General features: G+C 39.7%; 1 protein-coding gene across 14 annotated transcripts in view; it reads right to left on the bottom strand.

Annotated features, from left to right (window-relative positions):
- The window catches only part of DLG2 (discs large MAGUK scaffold protein 2), a 1,590,913-nt gene that overhangs the window by 664,183 nt on the left and 903,461 nt on the right, over window positions 1-23,269 (bottom strand). For all 14 annotated transcript variants that reach the window (XM_072610680.1, XM_072610682.1, XM_072610692.1 and 11 more), the window contains 2 exons: window positions 8,853-8,997; window positions 5,523-5,661 (listed from right to left, as the gene is read on the bottom strand). In XM_072610680.1, the coding sequence (XP_072466781.1) occupies window positions 5,523-5,661; window positions 8,853-8,997 (284 nt within the window). The remainder of the gene's footprint in view (window positions 1-5,522; window positions 5,662-8,852; window positions 8,998-23,269) is intronic.

Below are 23,269 nucleotides of genomic sequence, written 5' to 3'. Positions count from 1 at the left end.
TGTGTGTGTGTGTGTGTGTGTGTGTGTGTGTGTGTGTATGGAGAGATATGGAGAGAGACAGACAGACACAGAGAGAGAGACAGAGAGAGAGAGAGAACATGGTTAGCTGAATATGAGGGAAGCGTACCTACAGAATAAAATTAACTGTTGAGAGGAATGTACTGGGAGAAAAAGAAAGAGAGAGGTAAAATGTAGCAAATCAACTCACATAAAGGAAGCAAGAAAAAACTTTTACAATAGAGGGGAAGAGGGGGTTGGTGAAATGGAATAAGTGAGTCTTATTCTCATTGAATTTGGCTTAAGGAGGGAATAACAAATACTCAATTTGATATGGAAACCTATTTTACCCTGCAGGAAGGCAGTGTGGAAGAGTATAGGAGAGGGAGGATAACAGAAAGAATGGCATATTGTGGGGAGGGGGATAGGCGAATAGAATTAGAATTAGAATTAGAATAAAACACTATTGTGAGGGGACAGGTCAAGGGAGAGAATGGAATAAATGGAGGGCAGGACAGAATAGAGGAAAATGTGGCTAGTCTTTTGCAATATGACTCTTATGGAAGTGTTTTGCAAGGCTACACATGTGTGACCTATATCAAATTGCTTTCTCAGTGAGGGTGGGTGGGGAGGGAGAAAGGTGGAGAATGTGGAATCCAAAGCTTTAAAAATGAATGTTAAAATTGCTTTTGCATGGAACTGAATAATAAGATGCACAGGCAATGAGGTATAAAAATAAGTCTTGCCCTACAGGAAAACAGAGGGGAGGGGGACAGGTGAAAGGGGGTTGATAGCAGAGAAGAGAGATTGGGGGCACGAGTGGATGGGGTGCATGCTTTGCTTGGGTTGGGGTTGGAGAGAGATGGGGAGATCTTGTAGAAGTGAATATGGTATACTGAAAATAAATAAATTATATATTTAAAAAATAGTAATGCAACTAAATAAATATAATAAATGCTTGTAGACTTGCTGACAGACTAGAGGCATTTAAGTAGGGAGAATATGAAGAAATTGTCTAAGAGTCAAAATCAATATGGTGTAAGACAGGAGAGAAGAACAGGAAGTTCAGGACCCTGTTTCAAATCCAAGTTGTGACATTTATTCCCTGTATGAACATGGACAAATCACTTAATCTTGTTGCATCTCAGTTCCCAAATCTGTACAATGAAAGCATGGCACTGGGAAGAAAAGTCTAAACTTTTTTGTTCATGTGCCCATTTCAGTAAAAATTGTGAGCAGGTACTCCCATGTATTCGCATTCACTGACTTTTAAGTTATATACCTTTAATGCTATTCCAAGAATTGTGTATATTATACAATTTACACAAAAAATGTAAAAAAAATAGGATTAAGAGGAAGTGATATTTTGAAGAGTATAGTACAAAAAATCCTTTTGTTCTTAATAAAATGTAAGGATTAATAAATGATCAATCTGATTGAACATAATTTGTGTTTTTTTCTTTTAAATCTTGGTTAAAGATTGAGTGCCAGTGATTTGAAAGTCTAATTCTAAATTCATCACATACAGAATGTCCCAAAAGTCTCAATACTTCTCTGAGACTCTTGGGACATGCTGTATTGATACTTGTTTTTCATGTCAATCACAGATGAATAGAGGTACCTCAGAAAGAGATGGAGATCAAAATGGAAAGGGATATTTCACTGGCTGCGTTTACTAGATGGTGAAATTTATTTTTAATCCCATCCACTAATTATGCAAAGGTTTTGAATGGAATTCATCCAGTAAATTTCCATCTTCCCTGATATTATTCAGTTGTTCTCTGAATTACTAAAGGGTAGCATTTACGTATTTTTTTTTTAACAGATAGGTCCAAATCTACCTAAACTATTCATTTGTAAGGTTTTTTTTAAATAGGTTAATCAGTTGTGTTTCCAAGGTGTTTTTTTAAAGATATGAATGTTTTTGTAGTTGAACATGTAGTTGAACATGTCTTTTTCAACAAGAGAAAGAGGAGGAGGGAGGAGAACACAGAAACAGGGAAAGTGGAGAAGGGAGGGAGAGAAAGAGATGGGAAGAGAGAGGAAGAGGAGAGGAGAGGAAAGGTGAGAAGAGAAGATGAAAGGGGGGAGGAAGGAAGGAAGAGGGAGAGAGGGAGGGAGGGAGGGAGAGAGAGAGAGAAAGAAAGAGAGAGAGAGAGAGAGAGAGAGAGAGAGAGAGAGCTGTACAGAGAGCAGTTTCAGTTGAATGAAGAGTCAAGGAAGTTCAGAACCTAGGAGACTGTTGAGGGATGATGATAATGTCCTCAATAGAAACAGGGAAGTGCAGAAGATCGGTAGGTTCTCAGGGAAAGATACTGTAATGTACTCTTCAATATAGTGTACAAAAAAATCCTTGCCTGTTCATCCTGTGCTACTTAATTTTTTCACTAAAAAGAAAAAAAGAAATGGAAGTGTGTGTGCGTGTGTGTGTGTGTGTGTAGGGGGTTGAGTGGAGGTGGGTCTTATTCACTACCCCCTGCCCCAGAGCACAGGAAACACTCACTGAAGAGTGTCTGTGGCAGTCCTGATGTGATCTAAAGACAGGGCATGCATATGCTGGGGGTGGGGGTGAGGGATAGGGATTTTGCCTGCTCAGCTACTGTAAGTACCTGAATTGTGGTTATTTTATATGTATTTTGAGGAGCTGATAGATGAAAAAGCCAAGAAAACCAGTCGTACAAAGGGGTGGAATGCTGGGGCATTGGGGTACACTGGGTACAGAGAGTAGTGTGGCTTTGTTGAAGACAAACTCATAATTAGCTTTTGTGGGGAGAGTGGGATGTAGTCCATCTTCCTGCCCTCTGATTGATTGACTCCTTGGGGTTAGGCTACAAATTCTTTGGGGTTATGCTATGGTCCCCATTTTGAAGATCAACATATTAAATTATCTCCAAGGTCACTTCTAATGCCAATATTCTGGGACAGGTACACTGCCAATAGTCTGTGGAAAAATGAATTGGAAATGTTAAAGCATACTCAGGGGGCATATTTTCCTCTCCCAAGACAGACTCAAAGGCAGTCAGGCACTCAGACCAATTTCTAGATACAGAGTGATTGCTGTATTTGAACACTGACTGAACTGCCCTGAAGTATTAAGTATCTTCAGTGTTAAAGTCATGATTTTAGTGCTGGCTTCTCATGGTGATGGCTTCTCAGCAAAGTCGTAGTTGGGGATTCCAGAACCTGGGAAAAATTAACTGGTGTTGGGAATGGGGTGAGGCTGGGGAAAAGAGACAACCTGAAGCTGGTGAATGCCACCATTGCCACTGGTCTGATGTGTCCTGTGTGGTAGGGATCCTCAAGCCAAGCAGCTTGAGCAATCTACCCTTGTTGGTTACTGTTACACTGATGCAGTGGTCTAAGAAGTCATCCCAGGAGAAGAAAATGATAGAAGTAAATGGTGACAGGAGTACTCACAGGAGGAGAAAGCCTAGGTCAACCCCCTCTGACACCCTCTTCCCCCCACCCCCCACTAACATCATTGGGAGGAGCCTCAGCTTCCTAGTCCTCTGCTAGTCCCAAGCCACCTGGCATATGACTGTGGCAGGTAAAATGCCCTAAGTATCTGTGCCCTAGTGCCTAGCCTCAGTGACCCGTTGTGAATTATAACTCTTATTTCCAGGAAGTGAGATTATATAGGGCAAGAACAATGCAAAGAATTGCCTCAGTCAAAAGTGGGTGTTCTTTTCCCAATATCTATAGGGCTACAGGATATCAGGTCTAACTAGAAATTAATTCCCTCTTTCTCAATTACTTTTAATTCACTTTGTGTATGTTAGCATATATGTATACATGTCTGACTCATTAAAAACGCAAGGCTCTTGAAGGCAGGGTTTTCCTTTTGTCTTTATCTCCCCAAGGCTTATGATACTGTCTAACGCATGCTAAATGCTGATAAAACTGACATCAGAAGAGTACTGGTCTTTTACATCCTAATATTATAAAATGTTTCTGTCTTATGGTAGCCACCTGGGGAGGGAGAAAAAAGGAAAACAGAAAAATAAGAAATTGACATGACAACCTTATTATATATTTGAAAGAAATGGCAAGTTGTACATAATAGATTTGCAGTTTCATGTGCAATCATCTTCTTATTATATTGTGTTACAGAAATGCTTATTTTGTTCCATAAATTAAAAAGTAAATAAATTTTTAAAAATATACAGGTTCTAGAAGGTTCTAGAAATGTAAGAAATCACCTAAGAGATCACCTAGGCAATGGTGTCAAACTCAAATAGAAAAGCAGCCCTGAGAGGCATACGCTGACTTAGAAAAACAAAGCATATTGACTGAGAAAACCACAAATTAACATTATCTATATTATACGGTATTTTTATTGATTTTTTTTGTTAAACATTTCCCAATAACATTTTAATCTAGCTCTGCATTGGGGAATTTTGCTGGCTGCTTGTGGAATGTGGGCATCAAATTTGACCCCTCTGCTCACCAACTCTACCCCCTCCCAACAAATATATACTTTACAGAGGAGGAAATTGAGGTACAGAGAGTCCAAATCAGATCATGTAGCTAATAAAGAGCAAAGCCAAGAATGGAACCCTGGCTATTTTTATGCCCCTTCTACTATGCTATTCTCCATCTAGGATGATCGCTTTCCATCCTGATACCAATACTATCCCTATATGCAGGGGTGGTTTGTACCCTTTATCCTGAAACTATGGTGGCTGGAGGCATGTTTTCCCCCAAAAAACTTGATCCCATTCTGTATCTCCTTGGAGATTATGGCATCATCTTTTCATATCTTTGCTAGGTCCCACTTGGGCTGTTACTGTCATGTGTGTGTTCATCCTTGGTTACCAAAGAAGACCATGCTGTCAGAGAAATGATGACATGACTTGCACTTGACTTAGCTTTGAGTGAGAGAGGGCTGTGCAGGTCACCAACCTCACTTCTCTTCCAGAGCCATCTGAATCTAGTGACCAGATATTCATCAGGATGACTGGAGATGACCCAGGATGAGGCAGTTGGGGTTAAGTGACTTGCCCAAGCTCACACAGCTAGTGAGTGTCAAGTGTCTGAGGTGAGATTTGAACTCAGGTCCTCCTGACTCCTGCACTGAAGCTCTATCCACTGCACCACCTAGCTGCCCATATTACTGTCATATTTTATAGGATGCTATACATGAGTGGTATACGTGAATGGTTGGATAGGTAGGTGGTGCAGTGGATAGAATACCAGACCTGAAGTCAGGAAGACTCATCTTTGTGAGTTCAAATCTGGTCTCAGATACTTACTAGCTGTGTGATCCAGGGCAAATCACCCAACTCTGTTTGTCTCAGTTCTCATCTGTAAAATGAGCTAGAGAGGGAAATGGCAAACCATTCCAGTATCTTTGCCAAGAAAAAAAAAGGAGTTACAAAGAGTTGGACATGACTGAAACATAACACAATACCTGAGTGGCACTCCGATCCTCCAATGCATGGCACACAACAACTAATATTCTAGGCAAAGCCACCATCTTTATGGCAATGATCACAGAACATAGTTAAGCAGGAAGGATCACTGACCTGGTGTAATCGTCCTCAACAAGCATGTGCTTTGGAATTGGTGAGTACCTTCCAGGAGAGATGGGCGGCAGGGAGGATTTGTACTCTAAAGTGCCATTGTTGCCAGAGAGAATGTGATTTTCCATTGGTGGAGAATAAGCTGGTAGGAGAAAAGAGAACAAAATTTTGATTCAGTTTACTCAACATATGCTCTCTTAGATGCCAAGGGGGTATGTTAAAAATAGAAAGGTTCTGATGCCCACTACAGACAATGGCAGCCAAACAGAAATGTGGAGTTTAATGGAGTATTTGCATTTAATATACACAAGCAAATGGTGACCTTTTTGGTTGGCAACATATAATAATGGGGGTATCTACAAAGCAAGTTAGCATAATTAAGAGAAGGGAAACAGTTGGAAGGGACAAGCAGCGCACACGTTTTCAAGGCAATGATTAATTTTCTATTGAAATGGAAATGTTAACTTTCTAATTGTAGATCCAGTTATTCTTTTCAAATGATTAATATCTAACCATCAAAAGCAAAATGCTATTGGGAGGTCCATTCAGCATGAAATTCTTCTTTTTCCCCAAAATAGTTTTGTACTTTTAGTCATGGAACACTACAGTTTCCAAAGATTTAAAGTCAAGGAACACCCCCATGTTAATGGAGAGAGATAGAAATGGTGGCTGTAGGAAGTCTTCACTACTTTAAAAATAATATTATATAAAGGGGATGAGGTGTACCAAGTGTCATCAAAGAAATGTATAATTGAAGAAGAAGATGAGTTGGTCATATACAAGACGGGAGGAGAACTGATAGGATGGATCATGTATTCTGCTGGAGTTAAAATATTCTAGCATTAAAAATATGTGTATTTATTAAACAGGGAACTCCCTACTCTGCAATTGCCTCCATTTTATAAGCAAGCAAGAAAGACCTAACACTAAGCCATGCCAGTGCAAGCCAGTCAATTCATATCTATTTGATGAGATAGAACTAAAGTTTCAACAAAGACCCATTCCCCAGTAAACTCATCCAGTTAATCAGGGAATTAATTGAATCAAACCACTGTACTGTTAAAAAATACAATTGAAACATTTCCTTCACTATTTAATATTGCACTATAAGTAGCTACCAATCTTGCCTAATCCTAGCCCATTCATGATTACAGGATCATAGATTTATTTCCCCCCTCTTTTTTTGGAGGGGGAAGCTGGGGCAATCAGGGTTAAGTGAGTTGCCCAGGGTCACACAGCTAGTAAGTATCAAGTGTCTGACTTTGGATTTGAACTCAGGTCCTCTTGATTTCAAGGCCAGTGCTCTATTTACTGTGCCACCTAGCTGCCCCAGGATCATAGATTTAGATCATAGATTTAGACCTAGAAAGGACATCAGAGATCATCTTAGAGGTCAAAATATAGCGAATACAGACTTTACTTGAATTCAAAAAATTCTGGATTCGAAACCTAATTGTGACACTTTCTAGCTGGGTGACCCTGAATAAGTCACTTAAATCTGAATCTCCATTTCTGCATCTATAGAATGGAAATTTTAAAAAAAGAACCTATCTCACAGAGCTGTAGTGAGCATTAAATGCAATAATATATGAAAAACCTTCATAAATTTTAAAATGTTACATTAAAGTTTGCACTTATTACCTAGTTGTTAACCCTTTTACTTTACAAAGGATGGAACTGAGGCCCCCAATTTTTAAAAAATTTTAGTCCATTTTTCAATTAATATTCACCCGTTTTCCCTCCCTATTACCCACTTAAATTTAACAGAAAAAAGAACAAAATAAAACTCATAATAAATATATATGTATATGTGTGTATATATGTGTTTATATATGTATGTATGTATGCATATATTCAAACAAAACTAATTCCCACCTTGTCTATGTCAAAATATGGAAGTCTTATTCTGCATCTTGAATCTACCACTTCTTTGACAGGAAGTAGGAGGCATAGATTAACCTCAGTCCTTCCCAAAGGAAAATAATTTTTCTAACATCAAATAGGTGAACACTATAGCTGGGATTTGAACTCTGGTCCTCTGTGTCCAAACTAAATAACCTTTCAATAAAATGGTGCTGTCACCTGGTGTCTATTTCACACAAACCTCTTGGCATTTATATTTCTGAATAATTTTTTCCAGACTCTATTCTGTCCTTATTTCTCCAACACTGACTATAGCTGATGTTCATGAAGTAAGTCATGGTCTCATTTTTTTTTTGTAAATTCTTTCCAGAATGTTTTGAGTCTCTTATGGATGTCTGTTAAAAATTCATCCACATTGGAAAATACTAAGAAGGAAGAGTCTCCATATAATGGATGCACCACCTAAGTAAACCAGATTTTGACTTCATTCCTGATTGAAAAAGACTATCCTTTGGAAGTAGTCTTGAATCCTCTTTACAAAAAATAATCTGACTTAATGGGCAGGGAACAAATTAGTCAACCCTTAACATTTCTCTCTAGAGAACTATCCCAGGCAGACAGAGGTTAAACTACTTGCTTAAGACCACAACACTAATTAATGGCATGTGGAGCCACAATTAGAATGCTGAAGTTTCAGAGTCCCAGTATCCTACTGAGACATAATGCTGCCCTTTCATTTCCCAATTATTTTGTCTTTGGATATCTCTAAAATTATTTTTGAAGTATTATACTGAAAAGGCAGAATTTGTTTACATCTAGTCACAGAAGACGCAGCATCCATCTGCCGAAGCCTTCAGTGACTTTTTAAAGGGTTCAGAAAAATGACCTGCCCCAGAAGTAGCTGCTGGCTTCCCGAAGCCAGAGCAGGCCATTACCATGCCAGCCCTCCTCCCGCTTCCATAGCAATAGTCAATGCCATTTTTTTATCTCCCTTGCAAATGAAAAATGAGTTCAGAGAAAAATGGTAGCTCTGATATCAAGGATCAAGGGCAGTGATTTAAAACTTCAAATCTAACACCTCCCTGGGGGTTGTTTTCTCATATTATTAGGCCCTCCCATTTTTTTTAGCCAAGCACCCTTTATCCTACCGTAATGCTAATCTTATCTCAGAAGAATTAGTATTTTTCTCTCAGGAAGCATTAATCATGCCTTTTGGCACTTGAGAAATACCAATTTAAAAAAATGATTACAATCACATGATATTACAAAGCACATTAAGCATTTCCAATACATTGATCAAGGAGGAACTGCTAAGCGTCCTCATCTGTTATCATCAAGACACATGAGTCTTAGGAGGCAGAAGGGAAGAGGTGTCTGACTTAAAAAGGTGATCATTTTGTGTGGCTCAGGTTTTGCACCCTTCCAGTTTGGGCAAGGCAGGAAGCCCGCTGCTGGGAGGGTGGTACTTACAGTGAGTAATATCAGGTGGGCCATAAGGATCTGTCATATAAATGGTGGTAGGTTTGCCAACTTTTAGATAAACTACATCTGAAGTGTTCTTCAGTATTGCCACAGCTTCCTCATGCGTCACTTCTTCTAGACTGTAGTTATTTACCTTGAAGAAAAGAAAAGAACACCTCAGTAAAATTAGAGGCACCGTGACCAGAATGATTTGTACAATATCAAAAAGACAAACAACTCGGAAACACTTGAGAACTCTGATCCGTCCAATGAACGATGGTGCTTCCAGGGGAGCAATGAGGAAACCTATCTCTCTCTCTCTGTCTCTCTTTCTCTCTCTGTCTCTCATCTCTGTAACTCTATCTATCATCTATCTATCTATTTATATCTATCTATCTATCTATCTATCTATCTATCTATCTATCTATCTATCATCTCTGTAACTCTATCATCTATCTATGTATGTATCTATCATCTCTGTAACTCTATCTATGTATCTCTACACACAAAAATATGCACATATATGTGTATGAAATTTTCAGACATGGACAGTGTGGGAATTTATTTTTCATATTTGTCATATAAATGATAGCTGTTTTTCCAACTCTTAGATGACTTACATATGAAGTGTTCTTCAATATTGCTATAATTTCTTCATAAGTTTTATTTATCTTAGTTTTTTGATGTAGGGGAGGGGAGGAAGAACATGAGAATGGAATGGAAGAAGCATTTACGTGGCACCTACTATCTATGTTCCAGGCACTGTGCTAAGCATTTTACAAAATCTTACTTAATGGTGGGAGGGACAAAAGGTATATTTTTATTTATTGAGAAAAACACACATTCAATGAAAGAAAAAAGAATTAGGGCTACTGAATGTAATATTCTAGTTAAGCAAAGCAGCTACAGAAGATGCTCATGAGGGTGACTGGAAACAGATGACACTAATTTCTGAAGCATGAAAATAGCAATTATAAAAGAGTAGATGAGTTCATAGTACTGACTAATCAATATAAAATTGATTTTATGCTCCAATCAAATTGGACTGGCTTCTTATCTTGTACTACCCTAATTTTGCACGCCTTTTTGTTCCCTGTAGGTCACTAGGCTCAAAATGTTGTCCTTTCTTCTCATCACTGACTGCTGATGATTTAAATCACAACTCAACATGTTGGTTTCTCCACAAACTTCTCCTAATTTTCCTCACTCAAATCTAGTGATATTTTGGTTTTTTCCACTTCATCAAGATCACAGGATCTAGTTTGAGAACTGGAAAGGACCTCGGAGGACATCTCCTTCATTTTACAGATAAAGAAACTGAGACCCAGAGACACTAAATGACTTATCTAAGGTCACAAAGGTAGTCAGATATGGGATATGAGCTCAGGTCCTTGGATTCTAGCATCATCATTCTTTCAACCAGAGATGAAGATGCTGAAGGAGTTATTTCTTTGAATTTTAAATTGTATTGTTCTCTTTACCAGTGCATATTTTAGTAGTCTATGTTTGTTTCGTAGCCAATTATTAGACTGGAAGTTTTGTAAGGTATTGGGTCACTTGGCATAATGAAGAGCGTGTTAGACTTGGAATCAACGAAATTTGGGTAAAAAATTCACTTCTGGTCTTCAGCAGTTATGCAAATTCATAAGCCTCTCTAGTCTCAGTTTCCTTCTCTGTAAAATGACTGAGTTGGACTCAGTGGCCTCTGTGGAAGTCTCCAACCATCAAATTGATGATCTTATGATTCTCTAAATTGGTGACCTATATCAGTGAGTTGTTGTGAAGCTCTTATGAGATAATCTTTATAAGTTCCTTTTAAAAAAATTGGCTATTATCTAACCATTACTTTTTCCTTATTCCCTAGCACACTGCTCAATGAACAGTAGGCACTTCATAAAGTTGTGTTCTCTCAACATATTCCCCTCTTCCACATGGCAGCTCTTCAAATGCTTGAAGACAGCTCTTATGGCCTCTTTAAACCTTCTCTTCTTAGGGCTGCTTAAAGAAAACGGAAGCAGATGGAAGGGGCGTTCTCTCTGAAAAGAATCACTAGAGGTAGCTCCAAATACTGTCACCACAATGTTCAGAAGTACCAGCACAGACCGTGCAAGAGAGAAAAGCATCCTTGCTTTCACAGAGGGGATTGACAGGTGAATGGATAAGAACCCCACTGATAAATAACTAGTGGGATGGAACAAAAAGCAGTCCTAACTTCAGTAGGCTCTTGTCAATGTTTTATCATTTCATCCCCAATGTCAGGAGAGGGAGAGAAGCATGTCATTCATGACACTGCCAGCAAATGACAGAGATGTGTGTAGCTTGATTAAATCCTACCCTTTTCTGTCTTTCAGATAGTCAGGAGAAAATTCCTAGTACCATGACTTTGAAAACTGTTAGGAATTTGACACTTGTTTCACCGGACTGGAAAAGTCAGAAAAGTGTGTGAGGACAGAAAAATATGTGAGGACAGGAGAGGTGAAAAAAGAGAGGGGGGTGGAACAAGAATGGAAATTCAATGGCATTTCAGCCAACATCAATAAATTGCCCACTGTATACAGAATCCTGTGTACTGGGAGAGGTACTAAAGTAAGAATAAGGTATAATGCCTGCTCACAAGGAATTTATAAACTAGTTAGAAAATTGGACATACAGGCAACTTTAGTAGAACCATGGGGCAGCTAGATGGCTCAGCTAATAGAGCGCTGGACCTGAAGCCAGCCAGGAAGACCTATGTTCAAATTCTGCCTTAAATACTTACTGACTGTGAGAAGCCAGGCAAGTTATTTAGCTTCTCTTAATCTCAGTTTCTTCATCAGTCAAATAGATATAATAATGGTGCCCACCTCATAGAATTATTCTAAGGATTCAATGAGATAACACATGTAAAGGCCTTTGCACATCTTGAAGTGTAACATAAATGCTAGTGATTAGCCTTCATATATCAAAATGGTACCATAATTATTTAAAGGACTTAAACTAAGTGTTGTTCAAGGTGAAAGAGGGCAGATAATTAGTGACTGTGGAGATCAGGGAAGTTTGGAGAAAGGTGGCATTTTAGCTGAGTCTTGACAAACTGGTAAGACTTCAACAGCAGAGATCAACCAATGGACACAGATTTATTGATTATCAATTATGTGTCAGAAACTGTGCTAGGCATTAGGGATACAGATGAAAGGGAAATGGTCCCTGCCCTCCAAAAGTTTACAAGGAGTCAATCAGAGAAGATAACATACACATATATCATTCTACATAACAAATGCAAATTAATTTTTTTGGGGATGGAGAGGAGAGGGAAGGGAATGTCTTAAATGCCAGTCATTGTGCTAAACATTTTATGATATTATCTCATTTGAGAGGCATTAGGGAAGGCTTCATGTAGAAGCAGTGCTTGAATTCAGTACTGAAGGGGAAAAAAAGGGATTCTAGGAGATAACAATAAGGGTGTGCTTTTCTAGGATTAGGAGACAGCTTATGTAAAGACAAAGGGGTAGGAGACATAATGTTATATGTAAAAAATGGTTAAAAAAAGGGTAGTTTGACTGATCTCAGAATTTGTGGAGGGGAATAACGAGTGATAAGTCTTTAAGGGGTCAGGTTGTAAAGACATTATTAAAACCAAACAGCAGAGTTCATATTTGATCCTTAATGCAATAGGAAGCTGGCCATTTGCATTTATGAAGTGGAGAGTCAGAGTCAAAGCTAGGCTTTAGGTAAATTGTTTTGGCAACTGTATAGAAGATGGTATGCAGAGGGGAGATACCTGAGACCAAAGTAGGAGATGGGATGGTATAGTGGGAACAGTGCTGAACTTAGAGTCTGCTGAGTTGGACTGGAGGCTCAGCTCTTTCATTTACCATCCTGGCAATTCTGGGAAGTCACTTAACTCTTCTGACCCCTGGTTTCTTCTTCATAGGCCAAAGAGATGACAGTATTTATGATAGTACTTACAGGAAGTTAGGAGAAAATGACTATGAATATGTGTTATTCATTATTGTGATTAAAAGAACAGGAAGGGAATACTCTTGAAATTTTGAAAAAAATACATTTCAAGGAAGACTATTTTTTTTTTTACTGAGTGTTTCAAACATTCCATAATTTGACTAGCTTTGGTCAGGGATGGCCAATGGCTTTGTACAAACGTTAAAAAAAAAAGATTGAGATATGCTTTTGTGGTGATGTCCACCAACTTGTTTTATTTTCAAGAAAGTATATTCCTTGGTGAAAATCTCCAGTGTGCATTTCCTGGGAACATCTGTGAGCTGTTGAGTTTAATTAGGATACCGCTGATGAGGCTTATATGTGGTCTTTTGAAAGCTCTAGAATAGTATGGGAGCTCTCCCAAGAAGTCTTCTTTTGTGCTGAAGTCTTCAAATTGTATTTCACAAAAGTGGGTCTGTTTGGGTTAATTATGTGTATGCATTATCCTATGAACTCTCAAGACAATGGGGCTACAGCTGTGCTGATTGTCTGAAGAGAGGGTGCAGCTGATTGGCTGATTTGTGATTGTTATTTCCACTGAATCAAGGACCACAGAATGAGCTCAGAGGGGTCTTTATGGATCATTTCAGCACCTTCTCTCCCTATCATTTTAAAAAAGAGGTGACTAAAGGCCAGAGATGGAAGGTGACTTGCCCAAGGTAATATAGCTATTTAGTGTCTAAGCAGAAGAGCTAAAACATGGGTCTCTTGATTCTCAATCTAATGTTCTTTCCACAATTTACAGAGACGATCTAGTTGGACCTCCTCATTTTACAAATGAAGAAAGTGAGGCCTAAAGAGATAAAATGAGTTTCTTGAGGTCTCCCAGGAAATAGGAGGGTGGAACTAGAATTTAAACCCACTTTGAATCCCAAGTCATCCAATCAAATACAGTGCTCTTTCTAGGATGAATGCTATATTGCATCCAATTTTGTTTGGCACTGACTCTCTGTGATAGATGGAGAGGGCCGAGCAGTCAGTTCTTCACTTTAGAAAGCAATGCTGAGACTCTGAGGGAGGTGTTGTATAGTGGGCACATCACATGCGCTGGATGGTGGTCTTCTCATATTAGCAAAGAGAACAGAGCACAAGGAAAGCTGTTGGTGACATGAGTCAGAGAGAAGATGAAATGCCACCATGAGCTCGGGGGAGTAGGGCAAACTCCAGATGAACAAGAAAGCGCCAGGGGAATGTGCTGGCCAACTCAGGATAAATTAGGGTGCGTAGGAGTTTAAACTAGTGCCTGGCGAATGAACACAATAGAACAGAGGTACAGAGTGCTGTGGAGGAGGGCGGTGGTGGTGGGAAAGGAATGGAAGTACTTGCCACAAGCCACAAAATAAGAAGATGATGGATATGGGAAGATGAATATGAAGTCAATGATATCAGGATTGGAGGCAAACCAGAAAATACATTAGGGAGTAGGAAGTGGGTTGGAAAAGGAACCTAAACTGCAATTTGAGAAATCACCAGGCCCCATAAAATATCAGGGACAACTTTGTATCATGTCTTTGCATCCCCAGTGCCCAGGAGAATACCTGATAAAACCCATTCCACTTTTGGATAGTTTTAAATTTTAGGAAGTGTTTTTATATAATTGTTTTTATTCACTATATATTTATTCTTTATATTCTGCATATTTATTATGTGTATCTATATACATATATACATACATACATATGTACATATATACACAGAAAGTAGACATATAAGCACTTATGTACATGGAATAAATATATATGCTTTTTCAAGATTGTATATAATTATATGTGCTTATATGTACACACACACACACACACACACACACTCAGACACACTTATTTTCTTCTCCATTAGAAGATAGATTCCTTGAGACTAGGAATGAGCTTAAGAAATGTTTGCTGAATTAAAATTTTTTGGCCTTATCAATAAAAATAGCAAAAGCTTGCACTCAACATGTTTCTTTGTGGGTCTATCAGTATAGGAAATTCCTAGAACATAAATGGACTCTTAGGTTGCTCTCCTCATGGCATTTGTCATAATACCATAGATTCAGAGGCAGAAGGGACCTTTAGCATCGCAGAATGTCAGAGCTGAGAGGCCAGGCAGGGCCCATCTAGCACAACCCATACTCCTACCCCCTAAAGAATTCCTTTTAAAATACTCCCGACAAGTGTTTTTCCACCCTTGCCCTGAAGTCCTCCAATGAAGGAGAAATTTTTCTTAGAGGCAGCCCATTTCACTTCTGGATACTTCTTGTGTTTAGGAAATGGCTTCCTTTTATTTGTAGACTATATTTATCCTCTCTATACTTACGTCTATACAGACTTTTAAGCTTTAATAGCTTAAAACGACACTAAGACTTTGGGGATGCACTGTATGTGCATTATCTCCGTCATTAAGAATGTAAACTTTTTGAGAATAAGAACTGTTTTGTTCTTTTTGTTTTTATCCCCAGCATCATGCAATGTTCCTGACACATAGCAGTGACTTTCTTAATACTTATCAATTAATTAGTTGATTATATCACTCTTGAATTTTTCTCTTGGCAACCCTCATTGCTTCTTGTTTTGTCTTCTGGGGCCAAACAGAACATGCCTCTTTCTTCCTCCACATGCCATCCCTTCCTATATTGGCAGAGAGGTATGAGTGGTATCCTGGTTTAGTGGATAGAATGTTGGACATAGACAAATGAAGACCTGAGTTCATTGTTTGTCTCAGGTTACTTAGTGGGTGGTTGACCACTGATTTAACCTCATAACATGAGCATATAGTACCCACTTCATAGGCTTCTTGTGAGAAGATACTGAAAACATTTTGCAAACTTTTAAAGCTCTTTATAAACATCAGTTGCTGTAATTTTACAGGTGAGAAAACTGAGGCTTTAAAGGTAAGGTGATTTTTCTATGGTCACATCTCTGGGTAGCAGACAGAGCCAAAATTGGAACCCAGATCCTTTGACCCCAAATCTAGTATTCTCTGTATGTATGATGGTAACATTTACATGCCACTTTAAGGTCTGTGAAGCATTTTACAATGATTTTATATTTTGATCCCTATGAGATAGGTGCTATTATTATTCCCATTTTACCTATGGATGTGACTTGTCCGGGACCACACAGCCAGCATGGTCAGGACCAGTACATGGAGGCTTGCTCATCACCAAAAGGATAGCTGAGAGGTAGGGGATTTATGGGCTAAGGTGGACCACTCAGAATACATCTGCTAAGACAGGCTGGGTTCAGGATCATTGCCCAAGGAATACCCAAACCAATGTGAAATTACCAGGGTTTCAAGCATGGGAGAAGGGTGTGGTGAAATAGTTTTAGAAAAAGAATAATTCAGAAAGACCCAGCTGGTGATTCAAAGGAGCTGGATAATCTGTACTTCCTTGCTTAAAGGGAAGGGGAAGGCAAAGATGAGGATGGGATGCAGCAAGAGAGAAAACATAATGCTTTTTGTGCCTTGAAGAAAGAGAACTCATCTTCCTTTTGTTTCCAGCAATCTGTCTTTCAGAAGCTTCTAGTCATTTATTTTTCTCTCACACAATATGCACTGAAACATTTCTTTTCAAACCTTGCCTGATCTTCCGAGCTTGGCACCTACCCGGAGGGCAGGGCTATTTTTTTCCACTCTTACATAAGACAAGTGATCTGTTCCTGTTCCAGGTGCATTTTTTATACCATGTTTTAAATTTAAGACGTTTAAGGATTATGTCTTAGTTATTTTTGGGGAAAAAAAGTTACCTTGACAATGAATGTCAAGAAAAATTGTAAAAGAGGGTGAGCAGTTAGCATGGAGCCAGGAAATATTTTTGACAGATTTGCAGTGGCTTTATTATTATTGTTATTTTAAAATGTGAAAATCAAGCCAGAATTTTAAATGGAGCTATAAAAACTCAGCCTACAACACTTAGCATGATATTGCATTTGTAACAGGTAGAGAACAGTGCAGAGTAGCTACTGGCAAGCACAGAATATATAGAGCAAGAGGGTTTTGGGTCCCATCATAACAGGTCAGAGGTCATTGAGCTAAAAAAAACAGAGAGAATTGAGCACCTCAGGGATGTCCTAGTTCAATTCATTTACTTTATAAGGGAGTAAACCTGGAGAGGGAGAGTAACTTGTCAAGGTCTGAAAATATAATCTGATAATATATTCATGAATAATCCCAGTGATTAATGAGAGGGGGAAGCATCAGGAGAAATGACCAGGGGCTTTCCAAGAAACTGTGATAGGTAAAAATAGGTGAAAAGCACATGCACATGGGCAAATACAATCATTTCAAGAGCTTTACAAATATTATTTATTTAGTGCAATGCCTGATCACCTTAACTCCCTCAGTTGCCTCTGCCCTCAAAGTCTTCCTTCAGAGAGGGCTGAGAACTTTCTAGGTAACTCTCAATTTTCTATCAGCAGCTCTGCTTGGCTTTGATTTTATAGAACATCATGGCCCTGCAACAGGCATTTTCTGACTGCTCTTTCCCTTTCTCCACCCTGTGCTTAGCAAAATTCCTGGAACATAGTAGGTGCTTCATAAATGTTTATTGAATTGAATTGTTCCTCACAACAGTTCTGGGAGGTAGATGTTATTGAGTCCCATTTTGCAGCTGAGGAAACTGAGGCAGACACAGATGAAGTGCCTTGTTCCAGCTCACACAACTAGGAAGTCTGAGGCTGGGTTTGAATTCAAGTCTTCCTGATTCTAGGCACAGAACTCTATCCACTGAACAACCTAGCTGCCTCTAGGTGGGACACAACACTTTAACAATGGTGCCAGGAAAGCTGAACCATCCTTTGAGTCAAGACTTGTGAAATAAATTCTAGACAAGACAGAGTGTGTGTGTGTGTGTGTGTGTGTGCGTGTGTGTGTGTGTGTGTGGCGGGGGTGGGGGGAAGGTATAGCCTGAACAAAAAGAAAAGGAAGGGAAAAGGTCACTATTTGGGGCACCCCAAAGACAATAATGACAACAATAACAACTCCCATTCACATACTACTTTGTGGTTTACAAAGCTCATTCATTATTGTGTCCCTAACAAAATGAATAGTGAGAATATTTTTAGCACCATTTTATAGGTGAGAGAACTGAGGCATGAGGCGATTAAATGATGGGTCCTCTGTCACATGGCTATTAGGTGTCAGAACCAAGATTTGAAGCCATGACCTTTGTCTATATTATGCACATTATCTTTTTATTATACTGTTGTCTCTCAGGGACAAAGAAACAGGCATTAATTTTTTTCTGATGATATACAAGAGTCCAAATATATGGTATTTACTTGAGTGTTTTGCCTTTGTGTCACATATGGGAAATTTAATTTTCCCCTGGAAATTCAAATGAGGCTTGAAATAACTGCATATCATATACATGGTTGAAGAAATTAGGGATGTTTACCCTGAGGAAGAAAAGATTTGGGAGAGAGGAACATAATTTTTACCATGAAGGGTTAGAGGCAGCTAGGTGGTAGAGGAGAAGAGTTCTAAGCCTAAAGTTAGGAACATTTGAGTTTAAATCTAGCCTCAGACATTTATTAGCTGTGTGTCCCTGATCAACTCTGTTTGCCTCAGTTTCTTTATCTGTAAAATTGGGATAATAATAGTACCTACCTCCCAGGTTGTTGTGAGGATAAAATGAGATAATATTTGTAAACCACAATACACAGTGCCACATAAATATTTGTCCTCCTTCCCTCTGTTGTGTAGGAGAGATTTATTCCACTTGGATCAGTTGGTGGAGGTTATAAGATGACAAAAGTCAGCTTCCAAAATGAACCTCCTAATATTTAGATTTATCCATCGAAGGGATGATGGGCTGCTTTTGAAAGTCTTGAATTTCTTGTCATTGTAGGTGTTCAAATGGAGGCTTCATTACCTCCCCCATCATATCAAGGGAACTTAAGTAGAGAGTTATAAAACATGACCTATAAGGTACCTTTCAATTCTAAAGTTCTGTGACTGGTCATTGGTCAGGAGATGACACAGATATTGAGAGCAATTCTACTGCCCAAACATGCTTCTCCCATGCTTCCCCATCTTCATATCTTTGCTCACACCATTGAGCAGGTCTAGAATTTCTGTCCTTCCTCCATTTTCTTACTGTTTGAAATCCTCCCCATTCTTCAATGTCAAATGCCCAAATATGATTCCCTCTGCATCTTTCTCCAGTCTTTCCAGTCAGAAGTAAGACACAGTGTGGTATGGTAGAAAGAGTGTGTCAAGGAAGGTATGAGTTTGGATTCTGGTTTTGTCACTTACTAATTGTGTAACCTTTAGCCAATCACTTTCTTCTCTGAGCCTTCATTTCCTCAGTTATAAAATGGGCACAGTTATACATGTGCAAACTCCCTCATAGGTGGTTGAGTTATGTAACTCACAGGGTGAAAGTATTCGATAAAATTTAAAGCTTAAGAAAAGCCTCTCTCTTTTGGACTCTACTATTCATACAAAGTGAAACATCAACATAAAGCTCAAATCCTATGCAATAAGACCAATGGTAACTTTGGCTTCAATCTTTTCTTTTTTTTAATATAAAAACTCAGACAACCTAATGGAATTATAAAACTAAAGTTGTATTGATCCTTAGAGGCCAGATCTAGACTAATCTGTTCTTTTGACATTTGAGGAAACTGAGGCTAGGGGAGTACAGTGACTTACCCAAGGTGTCACTGGGAGGGAGCATCTGAGATAATGTTTAAAACCAGATTCTCTGACTGCTTTTTACAAATTATCATGTTGTCTTCTTACATCATCCAACTATCCAAAATGGACTTGTCATACTCCATCCTGCTATTCTCAGCTATTTTAATCTTCATAGTTCCATATGCTCAAAGGGTTACAAAAATGTGCATATCCTGTGACCCAGTAATATCACCTCTTGGACTGTATCCCAAAGTGATCATAGAAATGGGAAAGTGTCTCACATATACAAAAATATTTATAGCAGCCCTCTTTGTGGTGGCCAAAAACTGGAAATCAAGGGGATGCCCATCAGCTGGGGAATGGTTGAACAAGTTGTGGTATATGAATGTAATGGAATACTATTGTGCTATAAGAAATAATGAGCAGGAAGACTTCAGAGAGGCCTGGAAAGACATATTCACTGATGCTGAGTGAAAGGAGCAGAACCAGGAGAACTTTGTACACAGCAACAACCACAGTGTGCGAGGAATTTTTCTGGTAGACTTACACCTTCATTGCAATGCAAGGACTTAAAATATTCCCAATGGACTCTTGAGGCAAAACACCTTCCACATCCAGAGAAAGAATTATGGAACTGGATGGTAGAATGAAGCAGACCATTTCTTTTGTTTTGTTTTGTTTTATGGTTTATAAACATATGGTTTCTGTTTCTTTGTAACATGACTGAGGTGAAAATGTGTTTAATAGGAATGTATGTGTAGAATCTATATAAGATTGTACACTGTCTCAGCGAGGGACTGTGGTGGGGAAGGAGAGGGAAGTAGGGGAAAAAATCTAAGATATATTGAAGCGATTATAGAACACAGAAAATAAATAAAATAATTTAATAAAACAATTTTTAAACCTAGACTTTAATTAGGGAAATTAGTTTGGAGATTTTAAAAGTTTATGTTAGAGTAAGTCAGAGTATAATTTATAAACTGATATATTTAAATATAAATCTGATTGAATAATTTCTCTTCCTACAGAGTGGGTGAGGGGGTATCTTAACCACAGTCTACTCCTACAAAATACTTGGATAGTAGTTGTATAGCTGAATGATGACTATATATTATTTATTATTATAGAATATGTGGGTAATAACTAGAAAATGATTACAAATTGCTATTGCTAACATTTCTAGAGCTAAATTAAAAAATAGTAAGATGATAGACATCTTTGCTTTACCTCTATTCTTACTGAAAAACCTTTAATGTTTTTTAAAGATATGGTTAGCTCTTGGGCATATGTTGATATAGTTACCATATTAAAGAATGGTCACTTTCTTCCTCTGCTTTTTAATGTCTTTATCGTTACCATAAATGTATATTGTGTTTTGTCAAAATACTTTCCATGTCTATTGATATAGAATATGTAATATATGATACATGAATTTGTATATGTTTTTATTGATTTATTATTAATATACCTATTATTTTTATACTTTTCTGCTCGGGGCTATCCCCAAGCCATCGCCTGGATGCTTACCGTTCCTGTAAGCCTACCGATTCCCAGTCTTCGGACGTCTCTGGCCCCTCTGGTGGGGAAGGGGAATGACCAAACAGTGCACCAGAGGAGGCAGCTTTACTTCACTTTATTGCTTACATCAAACCCCGACTTTCCCTTGTTCCCCTCCTATGTACCCTGCCGGGGTTCCTCGCATGTTCCACCCAGGAGGCAGAGCCAGCTCTGTAAGGGTGTTCCCAGCACCCGGAGGCGGGTTCTCACCCTCGGGCAGCTCTGGGCTCACCAGGGGGCCACAGTCCAGAGCTTGGCCCTCTACAACTCCCCCTTTTTGTTTAAACAGGGGTGGTGTCCTGCATGCCGGGGAGTTTTGGGGATGGAAGGAAGGAACGCGTCAGCCTTCGCGTCTAGGATAGCTTGTCTGATCATCGCGTAGATACATCGCAAAAAGCAGGGGAGGCAGATGCATGTCAATATCAGGAATGCAGCAGGAACTATAAAGGTGGTGAGCCACTGAAAGTTCACTAGATTATCAAGCCAGTGGATGAGCTCATCAGCTTCCTGAGCATGCTGTCTTTGGAACTCAGCACTGGTGTTTTGTAGCTCCTTGATGAACAGAGCTAATTGATGTATGTCCCCAGTCACGTTCTCTGCGAGAAGGGTGCCTTGCAGTACAGCATGTACTCTGTCCCAGTCGCCAGGGAAGGAGGTGTTAGAGGTATTAACGGGTAATGGAGTGATGCAAAGCAGGGCATATTTATAATGACATTGTAGCTGCATGTAGAGTTGGGTAAGCTGAAGATTGTCTCCAAGCCACAAGACTGTTGTGGCAAGAGCTCCGAGGGAGTGCTGGAAGTGGGTATTGATGGAATTTTGGACAGCCCAAGAGCCAAGTTCTTCTTGCATAAAGGTTTGAAGAGTGGACGCCAAGACGTCTAAGCTCTGTTGAAGTTCCTGGATCTGGAACTCCTCGTAGATCTCAATAGCCAGATTCAGGAGTCCTAATGTTGTTCCATCTGCATCTCCGCGAGTGTGGGTCAAAGGGGCTATTGGGGGTTTTTGGGCGATGCGTTGGCACAGTTCGTCCACAGTTCGTCAGTCAGCGTAAGAGCAAATGGTTCAGCTTTGACTGGAAGCAATTGATAGGGGACTCGCCGCACCAGGAAGAGCAGGAGGTCTTTATACTGGAAGTCGATGGTGTCAGTAAGGGTTGCATTGAAGCAGGTGACATTATATCTGGGCAACCCCGCTGATGGTGACATAAGCGTAATAGAGGTGTTTTCAGGATGGCAAAGAAGGAATGCTTCATCTGGTGGGGTGCGAACAGAAGCGTGGAACCGGTAACAAAGCGAGTCCTTGCCCTCCTTACGATGATGGCATGTACTGTTGGAGTTTCCAAACACCGCCTTCCAAGTAATCCATGTAAGGTCACGGCAGTGGGTCAGGTCTTTTGTGGAGTTAAAGCATGGCCATATCTCCACTGATGTGTTTGTGGGGGCAAAGGCAAGTCCCACTTTCCAGATTTCTGAGTGTAAAGTCCCATAGGGGGAGGCTACAGGGGCAGGGGCCGGAAGCTGCCGGTATCTCTTATATTTGGCTACATGATCCCAGAAATGGAGTGACACATTGCCTACAGTTGGTCCGCAAGAGAACACACTGGTGGAACAAGCCTTGTAGGGTTCCCACACATCCCCGTCTCCTTCCAGACACGGGGTTGGGGCATGGGTGTGATTGAAATCAGTAGAATACTGGTGATATGACTGGCTCTGGGTCCGGGTACAGTTTATGGAGTGAGGTATTGCTAGCAGGGATACATTAAGTCGAGTGGTATGGTTGTATATGTTGGGAGCGAAATGTGGATTAGAAGTTGTGTTGAATGTTTGCAGCTGTAAGCAGTACTTGGTGAGGTTGGTGAGATTGGCAGCTGTGAGACAAATAGGCTGTGTATAGGCTATAAAGGACATGGGGCGCTGGAAGGTATGTGAAGCGGCAGCCTCAGGAGTTCCCATCTGGGAACCCCGCTGGATGTGATCTGAAGGGCTGTCCCCCACTAACTTAGAGGCATTTCCCCTGACAAAAAGTGTCGAAGGCCCACTCCCCCATCCTAGTATCCTCACCGCAGGTGGGTCCTTCATGACTGCCCAATAATGGTGGCCTTTTTCATCTGCTTGTCATCTGTCAGGGCTAGTGAGGTTATACCATCTAGATTTGTGGATGGCTGCCTGAGTGACAGTGAGGCGTATGAGAGTGAGCCCCAGTACCAGTTCAACGATCCGCCTCCTTCTCCTCCTGGTCTCAGCAGTGGGCCTGTGTCGTTGTCCTCGACT

The sequence above is a fragment of the Notamacropus eugenii genome, chromosome 5, assembly GCF_028372415.1.
Source record: "Notamacropus eugenii isolate mMacEug1 chromosome 5, mMacEug1.pri_v2, whole genome shotgun sequence".
Lineage (NCBI taxonomy): Eukaryota > Metazoa > Chordata > Mammalia > Diprotodontia > Macropodidae > Notamacropus > Notamacropus eugenii.
The sequence above is the reverse complement of the archived record's forward strand: the minus strand, read 5'-3'. Positions and strand labels throughout refer to the sequence as shown.